The sequence below is a fragment of the Pyxicephalus adspersus genome, chromosome 3, assembly GCF_032062135.1.
Source record: "Pyxicephalus adspersus chromosome 3, UCB_Pads_2.0, whole genome shotgun sequence".
Classification (NCBI taxonomy): Eukaryota; Metazoa; Chordata; class Amphibia; order Anura; family Pyxicephalidae; genus Pyxicephalus; species Pyxicephalus adspersus.
Window position 1 is genome coordinate 33,117,477 of NC_092860.1, and position 22,279 is coordinate 33,139,755.

General features: G+C 37.2%; 1 protein-coding gene across 2 annotated transcripts in view; it reads left to right on the forward strand.

The window, feature by feature from the left end:
• Positions 1-5,414: 5,414 nt before the first annotated feature.
• Positions 5,415-22,279, forward strand: part of TRPM3 (transient receptor potential cation channel subfamily M member 3) — a 217,943-nt gene continuing 201,078 nt past the window's right edge. For both annotated transcript variants that reach the window (XM_072404162.1, XM_072404163.1), the window contains exon 1: positions 5,415-5,734. In XM_072404162.1, coding sequence (XP_072260263.1) covers positions 5,645-5,734 — 90 coding nt within the window. In that variant the 5' untranslated portion in view covers positions 5,415-5,644. The remainder of the gene's footprint in view (positions 5,735-22,279) is intronic.

Consider the following 22,279-nt stretch of genomic DNA (forward strand, 5'->3'; position numbering starts at 1 on the left):
GATAACATACATTACTACAATACACGCTGTGGTAAAGATATCTTCTAGCCCTGAATGGTTACTCTGGACAACTGAAGTGACTTGCCATGGGGATGGAGGGAGTGGGGGGGGGGATAAAGATTAATATTATAGTAAATATTGCTTCCCCTTTTTCCTTTACCCATATTGATTGATTATGTGCAACATGTAGCAGTACATAAACAGCTTTCGCCTTTCTTTGGTCTGGAGCAGTTAAAACAATATATGATGCTTGCTTATTAGTAGGTATAGGTTACTGAACCTGGCACATTGCTCTTTGCCTTTTCTAGAATAAAATAAAATAACACTGCTATGTCTGCAGTATTTTTTTATAGAATTACTGAGGTGAACTAAATCCAAACAATACAAAAAGACAGCTACTTTTCTCTTTTAATGTATTGCTGAGCACATTACACTATTAAGCAGTGTTTCTCAACATTTTTAACATGGGGGAACCCTTGAAATACTGTTTAGGCCCTAAGGGAACCCCTTCTATAAATACCATTTACAGTGAAGCTAGGTAATCAAGCAAAACCCGGAATAGATTTCTTCAATGTAATTTGCTATTTGCTAGCAAATGCTTTGAATCCTGGACCAGATCCATCCCAGGTTTGTTGGATCACCCAGCTTCACTGGTGAGAGTGTATTCTCTCCAGCCATGGAGAACTTTAATGAATCAGGCCCTATATCCACAGCTCACAGTATATTAGTACTAATGGGAAGAATGCTTCTTACATTGCTGGCCAGTGAGAAGAATGTCACCCTTACAGATAGCCAAAATCATTGGTGGTGGTTAAACTGATCAGAGAGTCACAAATTGGTCATTGTATAAGCAACCACTAGAAGAACCCTAGGCTTACACAGAACCCTGGTTGAGAAATACTGCTGTAAAGACATACACGGGATTTGGAAACTTACCAGGAGATACAGCAGGTTCCAAACTTAATGCACTAAAAAAAATAAAAAAACATAGAAAACATCTGTTTCTATAAACTGTAACTGAAAACTGAATAGAGCACTCCATTTAATTTTGGTGAAGATAGACAAAAGGATTGATTACCTATGGTGCTCTTAAGAGTTGACATACAAAAATAAATAGTAGAAAGTAATTTTACAATAGAGCAGCATGGGTTTCTAAAAGTTAGGCTTTTTCTAACTACTATGATTGTTTTATGAGAAAGTATGTATGATACATTAAATGTTTTCTAAAGCATTGGATGCTGTTTCTCATAGCAGCCGGCTAAAAAGTTAACAGAGGATGTTTATATTTAGATCAAGAATGTGATGAAAGACAGGAGATAAAGGGTGTTTGTGTTAATTATGATTCATTAAGGGTTAATAAAGTAGTCTAAAAAAAGGAAAAACTTTTTATGTTGTTGTTTGGCATTGTTTTTATATAAATTATATCAAACTAAATGTGCTGTAACAAAAATACTCACCAGTGAACTGTAAGCTGTAACTGTGAGCACAACTCCAAATATTGTTTATAGGAACAATTCACACCCATAGCCTTGGAGCAGGAACTGGCTGTCAAATTGACAGCAAGGTTTTGCCACTTAGGGCAAGATGGACGAGTGCATATAAGATATGTCCAGGGTATTTATATTACTTGTTTTAGGCTATTTCTTAGACACCCAAAGGCCACATCAGGTTAAAATCATAGATAATATAAATTGAATATCACCACGACCACTAACCATTCACAAACAGTAAAATAAGCTATCACTTTTTCTACTTTCTCAGCACATGTTTTTGGCTGTTATTTGCTTGTTAAAGAAACTTTACACATATCTATATAGGTTCTGCTTGTACTGTGACCTTTCAGTGAAAGTCTTGCTTCATACATGACTAAGTTTCCACTGAGACTCATTAAAAAACTATTCTAACAGTTCTATCATGGCATTTCAAGGCTAGCAAAAGTTCAGAAGGACTGGTGTTTCTAAGAAAATAAGTGGGAATATTTGACCTTCTGTGGTCTATTTACTACACCGGGTTTGCAATACTTATGTTAGTGAAAAACTGTGTTAGGTAATAAAACTGCTTTGACTAATACTGTAATCTATTGAGCCTAGAGAAAACTTACTGACGCAGGTTTTGGAGCATTTGTTAATTGATTGTGTCTGCTAGTGTAGGTCTCTGTTAGATACAGCTAGCCTATAGCCAGACTAAGCTTTGTCTACTCTTTAATTGCTTTGTGGATATTCCCAAGTTCAGGATGGTAATTACTTCTGCCTACTATTATTTAGTGGGCACTGATATTTAGAGCTAGAGAACCACCCGATGAGTAATGCACGTGTATCCTCTCCACCCAATCAGTTGTGGTGGTGAGATGGTTGAAGACGGCAAAAAATGTGCACAACATTCTAGAGTATTCTTTCTTCCAATTGGCTCTGCCCTAGCTGTAGTTAAAAAATGACTTATGCTTAGTGTTTTATTATATTGTTACATAAAACCCCTGAGTAAACTATTACTAAAAGATATTTTCCTGCTGGGATCCTTTCCAGTGGGAACATAGCAAATGCTAAAAGTGAAGTATTCAAAAAGGGTTTCCTTGTAACACAAAGAAAGTAACTGTGGCTGGATAGGTGTAGCTGAACTGGCCACAGAAGGAAAACAACACTTAGACCCTCCTGCTGACTTACAGATTGAAGTTCTCTACTCCAGCACAGGGATGAACGAGAATGCCTCTGACATTCTCGCGAAAATTTCCTCGAACTTCTGATGGTTCCGGTAAATTTTGGCAAACTGATTTTGCGAAACCATCAGAAGATCGAGGAAATTATAACAGGAGGATTCTCAGGGAATTCACAGGATTACCTGGGAATAATTAACCTCTAGTGCCCTGGAGATCGCACACTGTTCTCAATAAATGCAGCCGCGGCTGAATTCTCTGAGAAAATCCCCAGCACTAGAGGTTAATTAACCTCTAGTGCTCGGGGATCGCAGTGGAACTGCAGAAGAACTCTCTATTGAGAGCCGGCCCTGCATTCATTGATCAGCGCGTCCAGCAAACTTTTTTTTTTATTTATTTTTTTGTTTTGTAAAATTTGAGCTTGATCGTTGAATTTACACCGGCCATTCTCACTTACAATTTCGGTAAGCGAGAACAGGTGAATTCGCTGCGAGATTGAGTTTTGAAAACTCGCCTGCTTATCCCTACTCCAGCATTATTATCAGTACAAGACAAACACCTCAACCCAGATACCATTGGATTTTGATGAAATTTGTTGAAAAAACCTGTTTCAATACTATAACCCTATCCTTGGTGTCAGGGAGTTTGCAAACGTATTGAACCTTCTAATTACATGGCTGAAGGTGTTAATTGTATGGTGTAAAACCAGGGTAGAGATGTTAAAATTGCAGAAGGTGGAAAACAGATGGTGCTAAAGTCCCCCACCCCAGTTCAGGCATAGTTATTCGAATGCCTTTTGCAAACCACTGTCACCTCAGTCAAAAAAATATGCACCCAAGCATAAGGTTACGCTGACTCCATGGCCCTGATTTATTAAAGCTCCCCAAGGCTGGAGAGAATACACTTTCATTAGTGAAGCTGGGTAATCCAGCAAATCTGGAATGGATTTCCTAATGGATTTCCTTTTTTGTTAGCTATTTGTTAGGAAATGTTTTCAATCCTGGACCAAATTCATTCCAGGTTTGCTGGATCACCCAGCTTCACAGATGAAAGTGTATTCTCTCCAGCCTTGCAGAGCTTTAAGAAATCAGGGCCTATATCTGTCCAATCTCCTCTGTTGCCTACATTCATAGGGTCCATCTTCTGACACCATACTCTTGGTTCCCAGCCATTATCCACATAACCCGCCACATTGTCCTCACTGCCTCTGCATCAACCACTGTTCAATCCTCACTCATATCCATTCTTCTCCATATTCCCATGAATTGACTTCTCGCCCCCTCATTTGAAACAAATACTAACATCTAATAACTCCATAGTACCCATCACAACCCCACCATCAGTACTCTCATTTACCCCTCACTGACTGAAAGAAACCTTGATTGTTCATGCCCCTAATACCCAACAACACGTTTACCCCTGATTAGACAGTTACTCCTCCCTCTTCAACATCCCACACTGTAAGGTCAGTCTTTTTAGAGACAAAATTCAACAAATGACAAGATTTATCCCACAAGTACCATGTATGCAGAGGAATACACAAATACAATTTTTCCTTCTAGTGAAATCAGCAAATGCAAGAGCATATTTTTCATGCCACTGACACAAGAATTTGAAATCTCCCTGACCAAGGTTGGGTGATTTTTTTCCTGGGGGAGGGGGTTCGGTACATATGTGTATTTGCATATATGAATACATACATATATATATTATGTGAGTGCGTGTGTACATGTAGATGCCTGCAAACCTATGTTAATGGCACACATTTGCACCTATTCTTACAAGCACACATGGGCTTTTTCTGTTGACTGTTAAGTAGATTTCACTTGATCTTTGCTTTGCTAACATGCAGTTATTTTAAAACATAACCATATGCCTGTCAGCTAGGTGTAAATAGAGAATTAGGTAACATATGGAAATTGCTTTAATTATAAATTCAAATATAGATCATCTATAATGAGAAGACCTAACACGTAATACATTATAGTGACAGCAACTTAGAATTAATGTGAAAGATGAATTTATATAGGTCAGGATGGATGTCATTGACTGTATTATTGTGAGATAGATAGATAGATAGATAGATAGATAGATAGATAGATAGATAGATAGATAGATAGATGGATAAATAGATAGATAGATAGATAGATAGATAGATAATAGATGGATGGATAGATAGATAGATAGATAGATAGATTGATATAGATAGATAGATAGATAGATAGATAGATAGATAGATAGATAGATATAGATAAATAGAAAGATAGATAGATAGATAGATAGATAGATAGATAGATAGATAGATAGATAGATAGATAGAAAGATAGATAGATAGATAGATAGATAGATAGATAGATAGATAGATAGATAGATAGATACTGATGTGAAGGCATCTTGATAGCCATGATTCATGCATGTGATATTTGAGGTTCATTGGCTAATTAGATGCAAGACATAGCCCATTTTATAGTCTAATGGGTCTTAGCTACTTCACACTGTGAAACAAGTAGAGATATGAAAACAAATAAAGAGCTTGCCAGATAGAGTTTAATGTAGTCAGAATAAATGGCATGTGTGTGTAGTGGAAGAAACAGCATGTGTAACTGGAAACAGTGAAGGAGAGGAGGAGGGGGATGAAGGAGAGACACAGGAGATGGAGAAAGGTAGATTCCTTTTTTTTCATGCAGGCTACCCCTCTCCTCTAAAAGAGTGCAACCCTCCCCTGAGCAGCAGGCTGATTGCAACCATTCAAGCACATTTGGTATGCATGAGCACTGCTTAAAAGAAAGGAGGTTGATTTTTTAAGGAGGATCAGGAGCTAAAGAAAATCCACTTTTCCAGCCTTCCAAGTTCCAGGGAGCATCAACTGCACAGAATTGCTACAAAGCTGGAATAGACATGTTGATGAGCATGGGATGTCAGAATCACAAGGGCTCTTTTGTCCTTTAGATACCTCTTGAGATTTATTTTCCCATTGGAATATTACAAAGGGTCATGAGTCAAATTGATGCACCCCGGCCTCTAAACTGGACCATTCGGAAGCTGTGCCATGCTGCCTTTCTACCTTCTGTAAGACTTCTAAAGGTATGAATGGACAAGGATGCTGACAGTCATTATAAACAATTATAATATCACCATCTAACTGCATTTTACTCTTCCTTGTGTTAACTTTATTTCTCTGTACTGGTATGACAGACTACTGTGTGTATCAGTATGCAGGAGATTATTTGCTTTTCATTCAGTTTAGGTATTTGCAAGTAGGGTTAAAACTGGCGTAAAAGAGAGAACAATGCTTATGTGTTTCTATCTGATAGCTGCTCTCCTAGTCATAGAAGCAATGTATTTAGATCTCTGATTAATCCAAGTCTAAAGCTGCAGCTAAATGATTTGCAACCCAGAAGTATTTCTTTATTGCTTTGGGACATATGTCACAGAGGGATAGTTAGAGGATCCATTTTCAGAGAACAAAAGACTGTCACGCTTGATATAACGCTTATTTCCTAGGTCACTGTATAACCCATGGAGACCAAAGCATCAGCTGTGTGATATTACATCCAGTAACCAAGGGGTTACTTCTTATTCCAAGAGTTAATCTTGTATGACACATTGGAAAAATTATAGCAAATGATAAAAAGTATATTTTATTAGGAGTAAAGGTGAAAAATAAAATGTGTAGACCATGCCAGTGAAATCATTTTATTTTATCTTTTATCTTTTCACTAACCAGTAAGATTGTGGTGTAATACATCTTACTGTCAAGACCCACTTCCATTTGAAACAGAACATTATGCTGTGTCTGTGTACCACAAACTTGCATGTCATTAAATATTTAACAATGCTAGAAAATGGAAGTATGTTATAAAATGAGTTTATTCTAGCACAAAGACACAAAATATAATCATCAGAAAAAAAACTTTTAATATCTATGATATATGTACAGTATATAAAGGGTGCACACTATTTACCAATTATTAGTTACATCATGGTATATAACCTTTCTCTGGCAGCTAGTGACCCATTTAACATTGTTTTGTGCTTTCGGTGTATAATTATGTTTGTGTTTAACATCTGACACATTAGGTATTAATCATTCAATTTGCTGTGTAGTGCTTTTCACATTAGATCAATATGCCTGGCTGCTATTTCTAATAATATAGAAATTTCTATCAGTGCTATGTATGCGATGTTTTCTTATAAGCCTCAGATCTACAGAACAGCAGCCAGACAAACTTAGAGTATGCCAGGTCTCTGACAGATGTCAGCACAGTAATGACAAGGGGCTATTCCAGGGGAATTAGGAATGGAGAAAATAATGGCATGCAAGCTGATGTAGAGTAGTAGAGATGTGTCCCTAAACAAGAATATAAATATATCCAGAATAACAGATGTGGTTTTTGTTCTGTAGGATTCTACCCAAACCTATTAACTAATGAGCTCTGAACCTTTAATAAACAGGTTCCTTTGGAATGCTCACCTCTGTGAGTGTTATCCTTTGGAGTGTGCTTGCTTAATATGTGTAAAACATCTGTCACTAGAACTGGAGAGAAAGCTCCATACATTATAATCATGAAGGAAATGATTACTATTTGCTGATGGAAGACTTGAAAGGAAGTCATTATGTATTACCAGGTTTTATATTTTTAAGTGCTATTTCACTCTAGACTATTTAATTCAAGTTTATGAACTTTTTCAGACTCAGAACATTAAAGCTTGTCATTATCAGTCCACGTGTATTAGTTTATAATGCAATATGTATACTATATAGCCTTGGTATTTTTAGGCTCTGTGTGCTTTGCATTTCTTGCAGCAGAACTAAAATTTTGCATTTGTGTTTAGACATCTGTACATTAACAAAGCATATACCTGTTGACAGATTACTATTAAAAGCAATTATTAGGTGTGTACAAGGATTGCCTTGGGCAGGTTGCAGCTTTCTTTTGGCCATTTTGTAATTCTTGATATAAGGCTGTCACCTTTAGACATAGATAAGGTACTATATAAAAATTTTTAGGGTACTAGTTTGAACATAGGTAAGGCCCCATGTTTAGTGGGTAGGTGTGCTAAGCCAACAGGATTTTAAAAGGATTGGAAGAAGTAGGCATGCTGAATCTATAGGTCAGAGGAAAGTAGGGCATCTTCATTTGCATACTTATTCTAGGTGGAGACACAAGGTTTTAAAGCAAGAGGGAAAAGATGACAAGCAAGAAACTGGCATCTGCAAAATCCTTGCCTCCAGGGAAATCCTTGCCTCTGAGCCCAGGGAAAAGAGGCACTCCTCTTAAATGCCATGCTGTGGGGGGTGCAGCTGGGGTGTGAACCTCTTTTGCCTCATCCAGCCTTGCTCTGAATTTTGCAAAATTGACAGCTCAGTCCCCCAGATTGTACTGGGAGATTGCATCTCTACCTGTGTAGCCGGCAGCACTCTGCTGTCAGTTTGACAGCTACCTGCTCTGTGTCAGGAGCTCTGTATGTGCCTGATAAACAAAGCACAGTGCCCAGCTGTCACAGAGTTCCGATAATTACACAGGGAGAGCTGTGTTCTCCCCGTGTAATCTGCAGGATTTAGATATCAGTTTGACAGCTCAGGTTTTGCTTTGAATTTATGTATTAATGAAAGCTACTATTGTACCTTGCATTCACATATTACTGTTGGTTACCCTTATAATTTGTATTACTATTCTATAGTCTAGTCTATTAAAGGGACAGAACACAATCTGTAGTCAACCCTAATAAGTCATTCTTGGATTTTTTTACTTCTCTTACATAATGGAGAATGTAGCAGCAGGAGCAAAGCTGGCCACACTTCATGTTATGTATCAATGCGGTTTAGTTTAGAAGTGTATATTTTTAAATAAATCCACTGTGTTTTATTCTGTTTATTTTACCTTATTGATGGGTAAATGAGGTTTGCTCTATCTGACTTGGTGCAGGCTGTAATGCACTGTGTGCAATCTGTGCAAGACTGACAGGAGGGTTGGAGCTCAGCTTTAGGATTTGTCATGGTAAAGTTGGAATTACAGGACACTAAAAGTTGAAAGATTTGTTTGAGATAGAATGTCTAATAAGATATCAAAATTCATAAAGGAATCCACTAATATATTGGATATTAGTGTACTTACCCTCTGATCCCTGAATGTAGGCAATCAGTTTCTGCATACTGAAATCCTGGGTTTTCATATATTGGGTCACTGATTACATTATTAAAAATAAAAAAATATGGTAACTTATTAATGCTGCATGATTTCTGTGTGATAAAACGTTCTTATCACCACAGATGACTGTCATCCTGGGAAAAAAGGTTCAGGGTCCTTGGAAAGGTTGCTGCTAACTAAAAGGCTGTTTGGCTAGAAAGACTCCTTAGGCTAATTTCAAACCTGTGGTTGACTGTAGCAGGCTGTTGCATGCTCAATCATACTCTCAACCACTCACATGCAATTGAATAGGAGTAGATGGGAACCACTTTGTGTACAGGGTAGTGGGTGGTTACAGTTTTGCTGCAGTTGCTGAATGCAACATGTTGCTGCTAGGCGCTCTTCAGTGGCCAGCCCCTTACATTGTCCCTGATTTATTAAAGCTCTCCAAGGCTGGAGAGGATACACTTTTATCAGTGAAGCTTGGTGATCCAGCCAACCTGTAATAGATTTCTTTAAAGTCATTTGATATTTGCTTGCTAATGTTTTAAATCCTGGACCAGATCCATTTCAGGTTTGCTGGATCACCCAGCTGAAGTCATTTTTAGCTTTATGGTCAATAGTGAACATCCCATTGGCAGTCAGTGTTGAAGTGCCTCATTATGGGTCTATGATAGGAAACTGCCATTGTTGGTCAAGTCTACAAACATCACCCACCTCCTACAATGTCTGTATTGCTCCGGTACACTATGACTAAATTAATCATGTTAGTCTATTCTATTTACAACAGTCATAAAACATACCTTTGTGTTTTATATTGATTTCTAAGGTAATGGTAACATGTGCTACATATGTGTTACACTGTGATCTTGTGAAGTGCTAATGTCTACCTATGTTCTATAATGTACTTAGACTATAAGCATTATTTGCAACTGCGCAGAGCTACCCCTGAAGAAACCCATGGCAGGCGAAATACGTTGGGTTTTCTGGCTGAGCGTACCCTTTCTGTTTGGGTTCTCTAGGGCCCTGTGTGACACGTGAAGAATATTATGTAAAAAGTAGGTGATTTGGGTCTAGCACCAACCAAAAGGTTGAATATTGGACCCTGGCTGTGAAGGTCCTGAGCTATTTTGTAACTATTTTGTATCTTTTTATCACTGTATCATTGTATTTTATGAGAAATATCTATGAATACAGTACTGACTACAACGTCTTACTAGGCTTAGGGAAACTTGCAGCAGACCGGAGGCTCATGCTGAAGGTGTCTTACCTTTTAATTTAAATAATGGTTGGTGGAGGGATAGCATAAAGATGCCGTGGTGGGGACATTTTCAACATAATAGTGAAAAGTGCAGGCACCTTTGTGACACAGATGGACTTAAATGGCTCAATGGTGGTCAGAGGTTTTAGATGGACACTAAGTTCTATTGCAACATACCTACTGTGGAGTCAACTGAATGTTCTTTCTGCTGCGTGTGGCTTTGGAAGGTGTTGGTCTACATTTAAATTACACAGCTAAGAAAGTATTGTAATGCGCTTGGGCACACAAACCACAACCACCTCCAGATATCCTTGAATCAGGCTTTATTCAGTGTCATAAAGCACAGTAAGGGTTAAGTCCAAATAAGCAAAGTACAAATGGGTAAGGCAAAGACAGGTCAAGAACAATCCGAGGTCAGGGCTGGCAGCAGGCAGAATGGTCAGTAACAATCCGAGGTCAGGGCAGGCAGAGTTCAAGCAGAGTCAACTTCAGACCAGGTCACTAAGGAGATGACAAAAGCAGGTAAACTTAACCAACACAATGACACACCCAAGCACACTGAGTTCACAGAGGCTTATAGCGGGCAATGGTGTACAGGACAGGCTCTCCTAAAATGGCCAGAGTGACCAATGGCCTTGCACCACCTGGCGCCGTCTGATAGGAGACTAACTGAATAATCGGCCGCAGGGAATTCAAACTAACTGTGTCCCGCCCCGGGGCGAGGCAGCCGAGTGCCACGCCCTTGGGGGGTACAAGAGGGACGCATTGTAGCACGCGCACCTCTTCCCACAGCACCCCTAGGACGTGCACTACTTTGCACATGCAAAGGAGTGCTGAGAGCAGGATATGCAGTAACCACATCTGAAGGGATGCAAGGGATGCTGCCTGGCTGAACAGTAGTTTGGCCAGGACGGATCCCTCCGCCTGCAGAGAGAGACAAGCTGCGAGTAGAGTTAGTTGTTTGCTGAAATTTGTTGCACCTTATCTAAATATTTCAGCTGTAGAAAACTAATTCCAGTGTTTTGACAGCTAAATAGTTATTTTTTTTCTTTACTGGATTGTTGTTCTAATGTGTTACCAGTAAAACTATAAACATTCATAGGACCTATTTATCAGCCCTTATCAAATGGATAATGGTGAATCTTTATGATCAATCTAGTTTATGAACTAACTAGCCATTTTACCTAAATATATTATGTCTATGTCCTCCATCATTTTTCATGTTTTTGACACACCCCAATGACGTCCTGTCATACCCCTTTTAGCTTTTTTGATCCCTTTTCACTGTTTTGGAACATTCACCTCTATTATGGCTTAATCTGGTTGGTCCCCAACCACTAACGTTCTCAACTATCCCCTGAAGAAGCCGCAAGGCGAAACGCGTTGAGATTTTTGAATGCTATGTGACCACTTCCTGTTTACAACATTTTTATTGATCAATTTAGTATAGGTTATTGGTCGTCTTCCCCATGAATACTTAATGGGGATGACTTCTTACACCAAACGTAATTACGTTTATCCAAAGTTATTTGTATGAATTCCTTGTATACCAATATAAGCTATCATTGCCTATAAAAACCCAGCTTTCTTTCATTCTTTCTTTGAAACCACTGTTTACCTGTGTATACAAAGGTTTAGTCCAAGAAAAACAGAATTAAATATTGGTAGATGCTGGCGAGATAAACCTAATGATGGTTTCTTATATCTTGGGAACCTAATGGCACTTGAATTCCTGAGAACCAATGGAGTTCTGGTTTGTGTTTTCTTCGGGTTTGCTGTGAATCCCTGGAATACACAAATTGCATAAATTCATTTAAAAAACTCTGTAGGTGGAAACACCACCATACATAAGGAACAATTTATAATGTACATAATGCATAAAATACAATAATTAAATGTATTTATAAAGCAATTCGCAGCCTTTGCCTTCAAGTCACAAACAATGGTACTTTAAAAGAATGGATAAGCAAGCCCCAGTTCTATAAAAGGATGAGAAGCTATATTGTCAGTGTGTGCTGGAGGTATTAAGCAGGGAATTCTGTGTAGAGAGATCCTGTTTTTTTTCCCAATTCACATTGCTTCATGACCCCCCATGAACATGCCTGGCCAGAATTTAATAAAAAGTAGTACACAAAAACATTTTCAGGGGGGTTTGACACAAAGTTTACAAGCATTATTCAAGATTTCAAAACTGCTCACGTACAGAACCCAAGCAGAATCGCTTATCACTACTACTGGATTTTTATACCTGCTGTGTCTATTCCTTCCTGCCTTTTTTATTTCATATTATAAACAATGCTACAGGGGCTAGACCATGCAAAGGTAGACAGAATCATCCAAATATACCAGATAGATAAAAAGTTTAGAATTAATTAGAATCAAAATGTCTTGCTTGTGTAGTGCAAGGGAAGGGATACACATGCAAAGGGAACCTTAGAATAACTAAGCCCCCTTGACTCCACATCACTTTCTATTTTCAGAGTACTTCTAATGATCCTAAACTAGATGTTATGTCATATATATTCTAGTAGCAGTACATTACCCCCAAAGATTAAGATGTATAGGTTAATAAAATGGACAATGGACTTAAAAGTAAAGATATTTAATTACAGTGTTTAAACAAAAACAGCAACAAAATCTGATTTAGTAGAACATTTAGTAGAACATCTGTCAGTTTTTTATCACTCTCGATGAGTGCATGTGATAACATTTTTTAATTTCTTACCTTGTTTTCATTGTGACAGAAAAAGACAGCAAATCACCCAATAGAACACACACCTAAATAAAAACCTCATGCAATTAACTGTATATTTTACATTACTGCGTTCCAGCATGCATTCTTTTTCAGGTGAGGGACTAAATACTTGTAATTGACTATGATTTTATCTAAATTTAGATACAGGGAACGCTTGAGAGGTATCAGCGGTACAAACTGTTTCGTTGTCAGGTCATTAAATAACATTGTAATTGCTAAAATGTCATAACAAATTAACTCTATGGGACTCACTATTTAATAGTATTAGCAGTAATCTAATAATATAATTGTCACTTTTAAAATTTAAGATTTATAAAAAGGACATCTGATGTTGTATGGAGACAATCACTGATTTGCTGACATGGCATTAATTATTAGTTAAATTAGCATATTAGTTAAATAGAGTAAATGATTACTATATTTATAAGTGGTATATATGACCATGCTTTTTATCATTATAAATGTGGTTGTAATTGCCCCTTTCAAAAAGTGATAATCAAGGTGTTTGTACCTGACACCACTGACCTTCGTTGCACCTTACAATATTACCAGGCCTGATCACCATTTCATAAATGCAGTGGTAGCAGGATAATTTCTAAATATATTTTATCAGCTGGTAATTTAAAACTTGAGATCATTTATAAGTGTTACAAGAGTTACCTAATCACCAATTGGTGGGGTGCTCAACTAATGTAGGCTACTCCAGTTTGCTTGCAATGTTGATCCCCAAGTTTTTACATGGCCCCCTACTGTTTTAATATATTGTAAATTAGTATATCTTAGTCTTAGAATTTGCAGAGACGTCCAATAATGCAATCAATAACACCATGTCAATGTAAAGCAGGGGTTGCCAAACTCCAGCCTTTAGGCCAGATATTGCCTAGCCAATGCCCCCTGGCCGATCCGGCCTAATGCCGTCGGTGGATCAGCCAGAGGGCGTTGGGAACAACTGGAGCCGCTCCCTTGCAGTTGCTCCCCTATGTACCGCAGCCAGCGTTGATACTTCCGCTGGCGGGGTAAATAAGGAAAGCTCCCTGAGGGTAAATCCCTCTCCTCCGCAGTGCATACATGGGAAAGGGATTTCACTTCAGGGGGCGTTTCCTGGTGGTGGGCAGAACCATTAGGGGAGGACTCAGAGTCCAGCCTAGTGTGCTCCTGCCCACCCCATAAATGGGTTAGTGGCCATAAAACTTTGCCGACCCCTGATGCAAAGCATAAACTCTTGCCCCAACTTTGGCTAACACACAGCACATGTCTGATGTCATATGATCATGTAATTCAAAATACATAGTATGCTTATAAAATACAGAATCTTGCTCAGAATCTGTCTGAGTATTCTGAATAGTGTTTTTTTTTTTTTTTAGTGTTTAGTACAGTGATGTCCAGGGGTCATTTCAGGCAGTGAAGAGTCCTACAAATGAGCCAGCTGCATTTACAATAATGAAGACATACAACAATATGACACTAATGATAGAATGAATCGAATACAGAGTTTGCCATATATATCTTTGTAGCTCATCAGAGAGGTTACAATGATAAACTGTTTATCATCTTTTCAGGCAAGGTTGTGCACTTATAGATAAGTTGAGTTTTTTCATGTACTGATTTCAATTCAAATGTATTATTTTATTTAGCAGCAACTGTTACCCAGTGGGCTTTTATGTCCTGTCCGTTATTAACAGCTGAATGGCTTCTGCTCAAAGATGCATACACAAAGCACTGAACCAACAAATCAATTAGTATATCACCCATCCATCATTACAGCACTACAATGACTAATCCTTGCTTAGTTGTGCATTGGTGAAAGAAACGACTCAGCGGGCCATGGGGTGGTTTGACGTTTTACAAATTGAGTTATGGAGCTATGACAGCAATAGGTTATGAATGCATTTACTTAACTACATTATTTAAAGGAAACATGCCATGGGGGAGATGCATTAGCTGTATTTTCAAATTGACTGGCTGTCATGCTGATCCTCTGGTTGACAAACTGACCCAGAATTAGTATGCAGCTAGTGAGGTCAGTGGACTCTGATTTCTTGTTCAGGCTCAGTGACCAAAAAAAGAATGTATGCCAGAGGAGCAACAGCAAGACAATCAGTATTTTCAGAAGAAGGTCAAAAATGACAGCCTAAGTATCTTTTGAAAGGTTTTGTTTAATATGAAAAAGGTCAAAGCCTTAAAGTTGGGTTCCAAGTAGATAAAAAACTCAAAATTTAAAGAAGGTCAACTCCACCATCATTTTATTACTTCCACAGCCAACCAGGAAACAATAGGACAAAAATCTCCACCCCTATAAATGTGACAGCTGCAAGAGCCTCTAGTAGGCGCCAGTTGAAGACAGGCTGCATAGGCAAAGTAAGATCAGGTAATGCTTTATTAGGAAACTTCATGGGACATCCAGACAGCCATAACAGGAAATAAGATTTTGCATGAAATATCAGACAGCCATTGCAGGATGTACCGATCAGTGTTCATTCCCCAGGGTAAAGGGGTAGGAATCTGGTGTTGCCCTCATTAAGGAGGCTTACAGATTCCAAAAAAGACCTTTACAACACCAGGCCAAGTTGTAAGAAAGAGCCTCTATTCATGGCAAGGGCCATTGTTAGGTCAGGTGGAAGTCTGGTTTTTCCAAAAAGGTAAGGGGGCTACATGTTTTTGCCCCCTTTTATAGATAGGAGAAGGTGCACATACATTCACTGCCCAATTTCTTATACAGAAATAGGCAGAAGTGTTTACTGAATGGTCTGGTTTTATTATTGATGGACAAGGGGGTACTCAGCCTTACGGCTCAGTGAATCTAGCCTGCTTTCACAGACTGCTGGCTGAATTAACTAAACTGTGTAATGTCAGATGAATTTGCCCCTGTCATCGACTGCAATGGAATTGCAGATCAGCTATGAATCAACCCAAACACTGGCTTAATTTGACATACCTTCAAACTGAACAATTTTGCCGAATTCGAACACTACTTGTCACATATTTTTTTATTGTCCCTGGAATGTATTTAACTGATTTACAGTAATAGTTCAGTTCAAGATTAGCAATTAGCATAAGTCCAGTAAAGATAGGCCTGATGGCTGGGTATAGTAAATTAAAAATATGCATTTGCAGAATTTAATTAAAAATTGAAAGGCAATATCACATATGGTTTACAGTTGTACATTTTCATAAATGTGTACTGCTATATATTTTCCTGCTTTGACCTGTGGACTGTAAAGACTGCACATTTATATTCATGGATTTCAAGTAGAGTTTCATTGGCCGTTCAGTTTAATTCTTCCTAGGTAAGTGCCATTCATCACCATGATTTACTTCTGCACACATAGTGCTGTAATTCACATTGCTAGGCTGGATATTTAATTAACAGGATATGTTACAAAAATCACTGCCAGAAAAATAAATCTGTTAGCATGCTTTCCAAGCACTACAACACACGTACTTGATAATCACTAATCCCCCAGATTTGCCTGTCACAAAGACTCTGGAGTAAGAGAACACTAAAATGCATTATAATTAATTGTTGTGTTAACTTTTATTTTAAATTGCAGCAAACATTTTAACCACTAAATAAGATGTTTAGGCAACTTACACAATTCAGATACATAGCTCCGGAGGCATTAGCAAGCTGCATGCAAAAAGAATGCTGAAAACTTTCTCCAACATCATGCCAATGGTAAAATCAGCCTAAAATGAAGGTAGCTGTACAAAAAAAGAAACAAGGTTATGCTGTAGGTTGTCAATGATCATCTTTATTGACCAGTCCATCCTCAGATTTTCAGATGCTTGCAGTTTTACTATCCATCTTTATTATTTTGTTCATGTCTTCTCCCTTGCTTGGCATGTCTGGGCTGCATTACTTGGCTAGGCAGGGGAAGTGATAAGTGCTGCGGTGCCCAGAAGGAAATCTCAAGCTCGCTGAATTAGAAATGTCAGTTAAGTACTTGTGCAAGACTGTGTGCTAAAAATTCCTATGGGTGTCTCATCTGACCTCCGAATCTCATTTATAATATCAATACCATCATTTGTCTTTATGATTGTTGGCAATTATAGCTCCTGTTAACTGTATGTACCTAGATGTAAGCTCTGTCCTAACCTACCGTTCATTATATGCTTCCGGGTTGTCAGGGAATGTATGGTTCACATTACTCTACTTTTTATCTGAAGGATTTATAAAGAAAAAATAAGTACTGTTAACACGGGATACTTATCTTCACTTTTTTAAAACAGGAAGTAAAAAAAACACAAAAACCTTAGGGTTCCACCAAACTTTATAGTAGCTAGGAATAGTTGGTATAAAACTTCCCTTCTTCACTAATTTTGTTTTTATCATTATTTGAGCACGTCTTCACAATTAACCCCCAATGCATTGTCTGTCTGTAACAGAAGTAAAAGTTTTAACAGATTCTTTATTGAAGAGAAGAGCTATGATGTTCAACTTTTTTTACATTAAAACTGTCATTCTATTTTGATAAGCAGAGCACAAAATTCCAATAAGTTAATTTATCTTAAAAAGGTTATTTACAAAATTTCTTTCCATGAGCTAAGGAAGTTTATCAAGAAAATTTCATTTTAAAGGGACCTGAAACAATCTTTGTTCTTATAAGTCCCGTTGCACCATTCCTGATCCTGGCTTTACTGTTTAATGGTTTCCTGGCCTAGAACAAGCATGCAGCTAATGCCTGAAAACCCTGAGTTTAATATTTATGTCCTTGCATATTTCCAGTAAGTGTAAATATGTCTAACAATGAACATGATAAACTGATTGCTAATATTGGAAGGATGGTTTTGAACTTACCAAGGATGAAGCAACTCATTAACCCAAGGAGGCAAAGTTATATAGTTGGTACAATTGGATATTGAAGAGCATGTGACTCACTTGCCTTCTCCAACTCGGCCATTGGCCCCTATCAACAATATAAGGGCACAGTGTAAGCGTATTTAGCTTTTTGCAGTTTTATAGTCACGATTTGAAGGTTACTTAAGGTTTCTTTCCCCAGCTTTATTTCGCTAAATAAAGAAGCAGAGGGCAAAGGAAATGTAAGTATAATGAATTGTGGGGTGAAAGGGGGCTTAGTGGGACTGCCATTAAAGTGAACTTTCCCCACATGGTCAAAGCACATATTCACTTTAAAGTAAACCTTTCCTAAAAGAAATGAAAAATGCTGACCATTCTGAAAATATAACCCTCCGGATTTTATACTGGTACAGTTTTTCCAAATCATTAGCTCAGTTCAACTACATTAGAAAAATGTCTTACCTTTATACTTGTTCAGGCTTAGTAACAAATATATTATTAAAATCAAAGCCTCATGTTCCAAACCAGAAAAGCAGCATTTTCAGGAGAGGCGAGCAATGCTTGGTGATTTCCGCAGAATAAATCACCCTGGAAGCCATTAAAAAATGAATTGTGGGAAGCCTGTGTCAGAAACAGTTCATCTAGCTACAATAGATACATGTTTGTTCAGTTATAGTTCTTCTAGCCACAGCTGCAAGCAATATTGTCTTGAAATTGTACCTGAAAATATATGAGGGAGAGAAGGAGAGAATAGCTGGATATCATCTGTTCATTTAGGTACACAGGAAAAGCTGAATTATTTTAACTCCTGACACACACACACACACACATATATATATATATATATATATATATATATATATATGCCATAGGATGATATGCTGTATATATATATATATATATATATATATATATATATATATATATGCCATAGGATGATAGGCAAGTAGCTGTCTTCCATTCATGAATACTTTGCATTTTGCCATCATACCATATATATAAATGTAAGACTAGGGCTTCATGTTTTTTTTTATTCAGGCAACTAAAAAAAAACACTATAAACAATTTCCACTACACAATGTTCAGCATTGTGCAGTGGTAAAGATAAATACCTCAGTTACTCTACTTAAAAAACATAAATCTAAGAGTGATGTGCTACATATAAGTTAGAAACAAAGCAACTAATATCATCTATGTAGCTCTAGCCTATAAGTTTGTTCATGCACTTCTGTCAATGTCACTGCTGTAAGGGCTGATTGGCTTTTTTGAACATTGTCTTTGTATTGGAATGCTCACACACGTGCTTGACCTGTTTTGCCCTCAATGTACACATCTCAATAAGACTTGCTACATTCTAAGAAATACAATGCAAAGCAAAGCAATTCAATCGAAGCCTTTTCTACATTGCACAATTAAGGTAAATGGGAATCTGCAGGCTTTTATTTGACGTGCACAGAAAATTAACAACAAGCGGTGGTAAATATCTGCACTTCTATCTACATAAGTCTTTTATCTACATTACTACAATTATGGGGGAAAGCTGATAGTTGAAACCATATCTTAGATCTGAGTTCTTGGTAAACAATAGTTTGTTATCAGAGTATACAATATGGGTTAGTACTGTAAAATTACCTTTACATTTAATGCAATTTTCACGTTTTTTTAATTTCTTGTTCTTCTACTGTTTTTTTCTTCTATATTTTTATGACAGTAGTATATAAAGAAATGTAAGTCCCTTTCTGTTCCATGTATGTAAAAAAAATCAGCAACCTTGCTAAAAGGCTGGTGTGATAAAGCAAAATACAAATTAATTCAACAGAGATTGTATGAGATTAGTACTAAGTGAGAGTAGTGATAAACCTAGATTGAGATTCAAGGACTGTTCTTTTTTATTTCACGGTTTCCATATAAAAGAAAATACAGAATAAGGAAAAAAAGGGGGAAAGGATAGGAAAGGTGGGGATACAAAGAAAAAATATTCGAAACATCGAAATAATAATACCAAATAAGAGTAAAATGCAGACTTTTTTTAATCCACTTGATGAACAGAAATGACAGGTAGGCTTTCTTTACGACAAACAAGACGAACCAAAACATAACCTAAAACCTAAAGGGGCCTATTCACATCTTTCCAGTGTGGCAAGTTGTGGTAATACAACACACATTACATGCATTCCAGAATTGTAGTGCTATTTCCAATTGCACTGGGATAGCAAGGCTTCAATACACATTGGTTGCAACACAACACATGGGCACACACTACTGTGCACGTGCTATGGTGGTGAAAATGGTGCACATCTTTTTTAAGTGTATTGGCAACAAGTTCACCTAAAATGCAATGCACATTAATATATGCAAAAAAAATTAAAATTAAATATAATATTAAATAAATATTAAGTATTAATAGTTTTAATACTAATATTAAGTATTAATAGTTTCTTTAGTAGACCTTGAACCCTTGTGGATTTCTCCCAACATATGTACAACATTATGTTTTAATTTCCCCATTAAAATAATGTGTTAACCAAAAAGTGCCAAATATGTTCTGTCTGCCCAATCCACTCTTCTGGCACGCATCTGCCCCAACAGAACCATCTTTAATGCATGTCATCAGAAATGAATTTTTTTTCTAACTGTACCATTAGGTCAGCCCATTATTCAGATGTGCTAGGATAAAAGAATAGTGAAAGGTGAACATGTATACTTATTATCTGCTGCAAGGTCTCAATACATTAACAATGTGGCCAGACTATGGATAAAGATTTGTAATCTAAATCCAAAAACAAAAAATGAATAATCTTGCTAGTTTCTAGAAAATGCATCTGCATTAAATTTTTCAGATCTTTTACCTTTATTTTATCTGACAATCCTACAAATAATCTGGGTGACTACATTTACTCCACAACTGTATACATAAAGAGAACCACAAAGCTTTAAAACAAATATTCACTTATCTCTGTAGCTGCAGTCACTGTAAAGCAATTCATTCATTGATATTTCATAAGAGAAACACTAAAGTAATCTACAACAACTCACCATGTTACTTCTGCTCCTGACCACTGACCTACTGTATACCCATGTTAGTGAATAAAAGGCTGGAAGACTACTGGGTCACTGCTGGTTGTGGAGAGCATAGTAACGTGAGTTGCCTGAGAAAACAACTCAGACAAGTTTGCAGCATATACTGTAAATACTACGGATAAATTGCTCCACCGTGGCTGCAACTACTGAGGTCAGTAAGGGTTTGTTTTAAAGGTCATTTACTGCTTGAATTTAAGCACCTAAATACTTAAGAAGTAGGGACATACTATGCTTCTTCTGCTAAGTTTTCTGTTGAATGTACATTGAGTTGTGCATGCCTGGGTGTCTGGAATAAAGGAACTCCTGTGCATATGGAAAGGAATTACATCATTCAAGTTTGGCCAATCAAGATGGCCAAATACCTAAGCCTGACAGAGGACCAGGTGAAGATGTTGAAGCCGATGATGCAGTGAGGAGAGGTGAGTTTAGTTCTGTTTCAAATTTTTATATGGAGGATACAAATTAATAACCATCAAGGACTTTTATATTTAATATTTATGGTAAGTCACCCTCTGCTTTCTTTATATTCTAGTAATTGCAATGTTGTCATGATAAGGAATTTCAGATTTTGATTTACTGTAAAAGTCAAGAAAAAAGTATCTAATGACTAAACATTACAAAAACATCCCATGTTTTTTATAGCCAGATAAATATATTCAGCAGACAGGCTCAAATAAGGTGGAGCCAGTTAATTGACACAAAGATTTAATGAGCTTGCAAATGGTTGTATTTCCAAACAGGCTTAGCTGATTTCCATAACATAAATCACTTTAATTGGCAAGGGAAGTTGTAGCTCAATCAATCACCTCTGTAATTGAGACTGACCGTGAAAATAAATGAAATAAATAAACTGATGTGCAATATAAGTTGATTGCAAATACTAATAGGAATGTTGCAGGCAAATAGAGGAGAGAAAGATGACAGCTTGTAGATAAAATTAGACTACAAATTAGTCTGTCCCCTCATTCCTAGTCCTTGGAGCACATGTTAATGTGTAGCATGCATGAAAAAAAAAAAAAAACTTTCAGCAGTACAATCAACATAGATTCCTGAATCTAAAGTAGGTGAAATATATAAAAATATATATCTTATATTGCTATAGTGCAATGTCTTCACCTGCCCATGGCTTCTTTTCTACCAGTCAGTTTGGTGTACAATGTCATCAGTCTTTTTGATCCTAGACAAACTGCAGAAATATCTGTTTGTGTCCAAAGTGGACTACACAACTATGAAAGAAACTACTAATTTAGTACTAAATTACAGAAAATAAATTCTACTAGAGAAATTCAACTAGTAATACTGACTTGAATCAATATCGTAAGAGCTGTTTATTTACAGATTTGCAGTTTTTTAATTTATTTTTTATCCTATTTTCAAGATCTAAAATTTTAGATGGATGATTAAAAAAAGCCTGTGTCTACATAAGTACATCATCAATACACCAACCTAACTCCTTACCATCTAGCTGGTGTCTTCTTTAGAACCTGTTATGGCTGGGAGTCCTGGTCCCCTGTAGTGCTCAGTGGTTACCATAGTTAAAGTGATATAAGGCTCATTTGGGGGAACCACTGATTGCACTGACGTATCAGAAATTTTTGTTAAT